Below are 7,023 nucleotides of genomic sequence, written 5' to 3'. Positions count from 1 at the left end.
ATCAAATTGAAATCCCATCGAATAATTATCAAATTTGAAATTTGTTACTATGGTTTTGACCTTTGACACATTTTGTACCATGATATTTCGATCATTTTCTATCATTCTCAAGGAAGAACATGGTCAAGGGGTGTGTCATCAGTTTGAAAAGGAAGGGGTATCTTAAAATTATAAAATCTGGAGGGATATGCGTGCCTAAATTTAGACAAGTAAAATTGACTTCCGCATGAGGAGAAATATGGAAGAATGCCTCTCGCTCTAGCATTAATAAAAGAATCTTCGAAGCGAAGATAGCTGTAAGGGACTAAGGGTAGTTTTGGAAACGGTTAAAAAATATTCAGAGGAGGTGAGACTGGGCTCTCGAGCGTGGCGTGAGACCGTGGGAGCTTAACCAAGACTTTACTAAGAATATTTAACCATGGTTAATGGTGGTAGGTGGTTTGATTAGTAGAGTTTGGTGGTGGTGGGCGTTGTGACGTTGGTTTGGTTGCAGCTGCACAATAAAAGCGTCCTCTGTCTTCCCACGTTCTTTCGGAGTCTCTCCTCAGCTCATTTACATTTCACTCTCGGAAACACAGAGAGGAATTTGAGAGTGACAGGGGAGAGACTAATTGCTTCGTTCGATTCGATCAAACTTTGCGGTTCGATCGCGGACGAGATTTGTAGACCAGAGAGAGAGAGAGAGAGAGAATTTTTTTTGGTGTTTCTGCTTCCAAATCTCGTAAATCTCCTTTCTGGATCTTCTGTTTCACCGAGATTTTCATAATATGCAGTCTGGTTCCATGAAAATCTCTCCTTTTGAGCTCATGTCAGCGATTCTTAATGGAAAGTCTGATTCGTTGGATTTAGCAATTTTGATCGAAAATCGCGAGGTTTTGGTGATGTTGACGACCTCGATCGCGGTTTTGATAGGCTGTATGTTTGTGTTTGTGTGGCGGAGATCTTCAGTTCAGAAATCGAGTAAAGCTGTTGAAGTTCAGAAGCCGTCGATCGTGAAGGAGCTAGAACAGGAAGTTGACGATGGTAAGAAGAAGGTTACAATCTTCTTTGGAACGCAGACTGGTACGGCTGAAGGATTCGCAAAGGTTAGTACTTAGTGGTGTTTGATCTTTAGTTCATTCGATCATTTGCAGAGCTTTTGTTTGATGGATTATTTGGTCATTTTGTCATAATTTAGGCTCTAGCGGAAGAAGCGAAAGCACGATATGATAAGGCGGTCTTTAAAGTGACTGATCTGGTAATTTTGATGTTTTTATTTTTAAAATTCATGAATGTAACTGATTTTAAGCGATTATTTGTTATAAAGTCGACAATTTTGTTAAATAGGATGATTACGCAACGGAGGATGATGAATATGAAGAGAAATTGAAGAAAGAAACTTTAGCGTTTTTCTTTTTGGCCACGTAAGTTAGAATTTAATTTCAATTTTCTTTTGATTTGGTTTTAGAGGAAAAGTAGTAAAATTTGGTTAAATGTGTTTGAACCTCTAGATATGGAGATGGTGAACCCACTGACAATGCTGCTGGATTTTATAAGTGGTTTACAGATGTAAGTTTTGATAATCGCTTGAATCTTTAAAACATAAGCTTTCAGATTTTCAGTTTCTTCTGCTGTGAGAATTTTGGAGAACAGCCTCTAATTATTTTAATTATTTTACAAATTTTAGGGTAAAGAGAGGGGAAATTGGCTTCAGAACCTTCAATATGGCGTGTTCGGTCTGGGCAACAGGCAATATGAGCATTTTAATAAGGTCTGTAATGAAACTTGGTTATATTTATATCCTGTTTTCACTTCTTGAAAATAATTTTTTTTGGGGGGGGCTCAAAAAGGTGAGCTGAGTAGTCTTTTAATTTTCTTTGTGATATATTCTACACATGGAGAAGAGTATTTTAAATTCTTGGTGTCTACTTTTGAGTTCTGCTTTCTTTTTGTGGCACAGTTATTAATTTTGTTTATGTGACCTGCTATTGTAAAACAGATAGCGAAGGTGGTGGATGAAATCATTGCTGAGCAAGGTATGTTTTTAGGATGGTCTTGTTTGGAGGTTGAGTTTTGAGAGTGTTTAGTTCAAAACTGTGATCCTAATAACACGGCCACCACCACACCATCACCAACCCCTAACCATGACCCACCCACCAACCACCACCAAGGCTTAAAATCGTCTTGAGGGAATGTTACAGTCGAGAAAAATATGTACTGTCTTGACTGCTATATTCCTGAAACATTCAATGTTTCATATTGGTCCCGGCCGATATTGATATGATATTTTGAACCTTGTCCCCCCGGCCCAGTTAATTTGTTACAGAACTCAAATGTATACCCTTAAGAGATTATAGAGGATCAACTTACTTCAGTTGGGATGACTTCCACGTAACATAGAGAGCGGTGGTGGTAGTCTTTGTTTTCCTTGTTTATTCTCTTATATAGCTAACATATCCTTTTCACTCTTAGGTGGGAAGCGCCTTGTTCCTGTGGGTCTTGGAGACGATGATCAATGCCTTGAAGATGACTTTGCGGCATGGTGTGAAGAACTCCTGTCTCTTTTCAGATTGGAAGGAAAAAAAAAAAAAGAACCTTTTGTCCCTATAAATTTTGATTAAATTTTCTGACATCTTTATATATTCTTTTAGGCGAGAATTGGTATGGCCTGAGTTGGATCAACTGCTCCGAGATGCAGATGACACAACAACTGTTTCTACTCCTTACACTGCTGCCGTATTAGAGTATCGGGTTGTATTTCATGATGCTGCAGATGCGTTAGTACAGGAAAAGAATATGAGTAATGCAAATGGTCATGCTGTTCATGACATTCAACATCCATGCAGGTAGTAAAGATATCTATATCTACATCAGAAGGATTTTGATTTCAATCTGATTTCCATATTTATTTCTTCCATGAATTGAATCTTGTCATGTTTTCTGAATGAAGAGCAAATGTGGTTGTGAGGAGGGAGCTTCACACACCAGCTTCTGATCGTTCTTGTACTCATCTGGAATTTGATATTTCTGGCACTGGCCTTGTGTAAGTTCCTTCCATTAATTCTCTTAGATGTGAATGTGGAGTTACCAGCTCTTCTGTTTACTTCTTGTACCTGCGGTTTTGTGTTTTAACAATTTAATGAAGGTTGCTGAGTCGCATCTTGTTATATCCCCTCCTCTTTCCTCAGGTATGAAACAGGGGACCATGTTGGTGTTTATTCTGAAAATTGTATCGAGATTGTAGAGGAAGCAGAACAGTTATTAGGTCACTCGCCTGATACTTTCTTCTCTATCCATGCCGATAAAGAGGATGGCACCCCTCTTTCTGGAAACTTCTTACCTCCTCCTTTTTCATCACCTTGCACTTTAAGAACAGCATTGACCCGATATGTGGATCTTTTGAATTTTCCCAAAAAGGTACTTCGTTATTCTCAAATCCACTCATGCATTGTTGTTTTATTTAGTTTTCGTTTTTGTGATGGTTAATTATACTGCTTTGATTTGTAACCTGTGTATGAATGCCTACATTGTTCAGGCTGCTCTGCTTGCCTTAGCTGCTTATGCATCTGATCCAAGTGAAGCTGATCGATTAAGATTTCTTGCTTCTTCGTCTGGGAAGGTATTTTATTTATTTAATTGGTTTTTTTTAGAAGTCTGATACCTAGCTGGTTTGTAGTTGTCATTTTCTCTATAACCTAACCTAACCTAACCTAAATTATATTTCTTGTACAGGATGAATATGCACAGTGGGTAGTTGCAAGTCAGAGAAGTCTCTTAGAGGTCATGGCAGAATTTCCATCAGCAAAGCCACCTCTTGGAGTTTTCTTTGCATCTATAGCTCCTCGCTTACAGCCTAGATATTATTCGATCTCATCCTCCCCAAGGTGAATAATATTTCTCACATTCAAGTTATTCTATTTGTCCAGATTCCTAGTAACTGCACACAAGGGAATCCCACTTAGGAGATCTATGTTAAGCTGTAGAACCAACCAGCTTGATTACCATAACCTTGTCACTCTTTTATATTATGACAACATAAGGTGATTAGGTATCAGAAAATCTAGGATGGGACGCCAAAATCATTCAATTGAGCCAGTTTTGTATAAGAGGTCAACTGAGTGGGTTCTATTTGATTAATAGGTCCATCCCTTCAGTGTCTAATTTGCAGTAATGGTCAACCCCATAAATGTCCATGCTCCTTGGGTGGAAACCTTTTGCTTTTTGTAATAGTAGAGGAAAGAAGGAAACCTTGAGGTCAAGGGTTCAAGTCCAGCTTACCCATCAAAAAAACAAAAAAAGTAAAGGAAAGAAGTCTATTAGGGGGGAGATGAAGAACTTATTTTTTGGTAAGGCGACTTCCTTTTTCCCTTAGTAATGTGAAAAATCTTTACCCATAAAAAACTGTGAAAAATCGTTTCCCTTGATGGCGTGGCTAATTTTCCTAGGTTTGCATGGAACGGGAGTTCCCCCACTTGTTGTTTCACTTCTACGTGTCTCACTAGTATCAATTTTCATAATGTAATTATCTTCTGGGATTTTGTTCTGTTGCAGGATGGCATCATCTAGAATTCATGTCACATGTGCATTAGTGTATGAGAAAACACCAACGGGCCGGATTCACAAAGGAGTGTGCTCAACTTGGATGAAGGTACATTTTTTGGATAAATATATACTTCAACATTTTAGTGAAAAGCTGGACAAATATGGGACTACTGGTTATGTTGAAGTTTTAATTTTGTATCTCCTGAGAAATTTTCTAGTGAAATATTTTACAATGCCATGGCGCTCCACAGAAGGAACTTACTTCACCTCACTTTATTCCAGTAATAAGATGAAATATCAAATCGAGGTTCAGATTATTGTCCGAAATGAAATCAGGGATTTATTGTAAATCCCTGATATTAGGAATGGGCAAATATATCATCAAAATTTCTTGGGTTTGGATAATAGAGAATTAACTTCTGTTATGGCTAAATGTTCTCAATTTCTCTATTACTCCAGGTCAAATGCATTATCCAGTAATGCTTACATTAGCAGGATTTAATATCTATTTCGGAAGTCATTCCCTTCAATTAGATTAAATTGTCCAACAACTCTTGGGAGTTGAAAAATTACAAGCATCTAGTTTGTAAGCCCCCTCGCATACAAGCATGTACACTTGCAAGTTCCAAAACTTTCTAATATTTTTCTTTCTTTATATAGGCTTGATTTTTGTTCCTTTACCTGTATCTGTCCAATGAATGAATTTGATTATTTTCCGAATTGTGAGCTGAGTATCAGTTTTGCTCCTAATGTGGCTTTTGTAATTCATCTTTCTCCAGAATGCTGTGCCTTTGGAAGAAAGCCGTGATTGCAGCTGGGCACCCATTTTTGTGAGGCAATCTAACTTCAAATTGCCTGCGGATACTTCCATGCCAATTATCATGATTGGCCCTGGAACAGGGTTGGCTCCCTTCAGGGGATTTTTGCAGGTTTGTAGTTGATGACATCATCCATGATCATCTGTTTTTTCGCCCATATTTTACTCAATTGGCATAGACTAAGATTGTTCTGTTGTCTTTCAGGAACGATTAGCTCTGAAAGAAGCTGGTGCGCAACTGGGACACGCAATCCTCTTCTTTGGATGCAGGAACCACAAAATGGTGATGCGAATTCTCGATTACTAGTGTGGTTGCTGTCAGTTGCTTCCTCTCAATTGCATTTTGATCCTGTCTTTGTTATTATACCTACAGGATTACATCTATGAAGATGAGTTGAATGGCTTTGTTGAAGCGGGTGCGCTCTCTGAGCTGGTTGTTGCTTTCTCTCGCGATGGTCCTACGAAGGAATATGTGCAGCACAAGATGATGGAAAGGGTAATTTACCAATTACACACCCCCCTACCCTTTTGTCCTTTTTTGGTAAAGTGTTTTTTCTTTATATTCTTGGGATTTTAAGTACATAATTGTTTCTTATACAGGCTTCAGATGTTTGGAACATGATCTCTCAGGGTGGCTTTCTTTATGTTTGTGGAGATGCCAAAGGGATGGCCAGGGATGTCCACCGAACACTCCATACCATTGCTCAAGAGCAGGTATCTATGATTAATTTCTTGGAAATTAAGGTCAACAGGGCCTGTAAATGTCACGTATCTTTAAAGCAAAATTACCACTCTGCTTGAGGGACTTTTCCCTTCGTTTGGCATGCCTAAAGATTTACTTTCACTCGGATGGCGAGTTCTCCAATCTTGGCTTATAGATTGCATCTATGCCCTAAGTTTTATTTCTTTCCTGAAACTGTGACCATTCCTTGTTCTTTGACCCACCCTTATTATAATATTATAAGAGACTACGTATAGACAATCTATATGACGCCATGTTATTTTGCCTAATTTTCTGTTTTGTTGGGTTTTAGTGGAGCCCAGAAACTGGGTACTGATACAACTAAACTAAGAGAACTGGAAAAATGTGGTTTCAGGGATCGCTGGACAGCTCCAAGGCTGAGAGCTTAGTGAAGAATCTGCAAATGGATGGGAGGTATCTGCGTGATGTCTGGTGATATGATATCTCTGGACTCTGGGGACTTCAGTACAGGACTAAATGCACAAATTTTATTTACTGAATCTGTTTTACTGGAAGAAAAAGCAACTATTACAAAGGATGGGTAGCATTCCGCTACTTTCCACCTCCATGCCATCGCCATCCGTAAAAAGGAGTGCATGGTCAATTCCTCGATTCTTTTTTTTTTTTCAACGCCCTTACAATGATTTTGTTTATGTAATTTATCAATATGTAGTGGTATTTATTATATATTTTTATTTGAGCCGAGACGAATCCTAATAAGTGTAGAATATTGGTGGAATACGAGTTTGAGACCTGCATTTCAACATCAAACTTGATGTTGGTTGTCTTTACAGATATCATAATGCATGCCTTCGACAATTATATTGTTCTTAGTGCTCTTATAATCTTCCTAATTAATATTATAAGAGTGATTCTGATTTACGATCATGAAGTTTTACTCGTTTGAAGCTGAGGACTATGTTTAATCTTTCAGTCCATCTTT

The 7,023-nt window shown here is 38.2% G+C and overlaps 1 protein-coding gene across 1 annotated transcript; it reads left to right on the top strand.

Annotated features, from left to right (window-relative positions):
* Positions 1-472: 472 nt before the first annotated feature.
* LOC147397473 (NADPH--cytochrome P450 reductase-like) lies at positions 473-6,962 on the top strand. Its single transcript, XM_086449167.1, has 18 exons — positions 473-1,085; positions 1,178-1,237; positions 1,327-1,403; positions 1,491-1,548; positions 1,667-1,750; positions 1,979-2,015; positions 2,452-2,521; positions 2,631-2,825; positions 2,930-3,022; positions 3,168-3,396; positions 3,515-3,598; positions 3,712-3,863; positions 4,531-4,627; positions 5,301-5,450; positions 5,544-5,621; positions 5,712-5,834; positions 5,939-6,052; positions 6,436-6,962. The coding sequence occupies exons 1-18, from the start codon at positions 768-770 to the stop codon at positions 6,514-6,516; spliced, it is 2,100 nt and encodes a 699-aa protein (XP_086305293.1). The 5' UTR covers positions 473-767; the 3' UTR covers positions 6,517-6,962.
* The last annotated feature ends 61 nt before the right edge of the window (positions 6,963-7,023 follow it).

Source organism: Akebia trifoliata, chromosome 8, assembly GCF_017979445.1.
Source record: "Akebia trifoliata isolate Shusen 1 chromosome 8, ASM1797944v1, whole genome shotgun sequence".
Lineage (NCBI taxonomy): Eukaryota > Viridiplantae > Streptophyta > Magnoliopsida > Ranunculales > Lardizabalaceae > Akebia > Akebia trifoliata.
The sequence above is the reverse complement of the archived record's forward strand: the minus strand, read 5'-3'. Positions and strand labels throughout refer to the sequence as shown.

Coding starts and splice junctions, on each gene's coding strand:
- LOC147397473 (XM_086449167.1), top strand. CDS start 768: ATGCAGTCTGGTTCCATGAAAATCTCTCCTTTTGAGCTCATGTCAGCG. Junction 2,826..2,929: donor GACATTCAACATCCATGCAG/GTAGTAAAGATA, acceptor TTCTGAATGAAG/AGCAAATGTGGTTGTGAGGA. Junction 3,864..4,530: donor TCGATCTCATCCTCCCCAAG/GTGAATAATATT, acceptor GTTCTGTTGCAG/GATGGCATCATCTAGAATTC.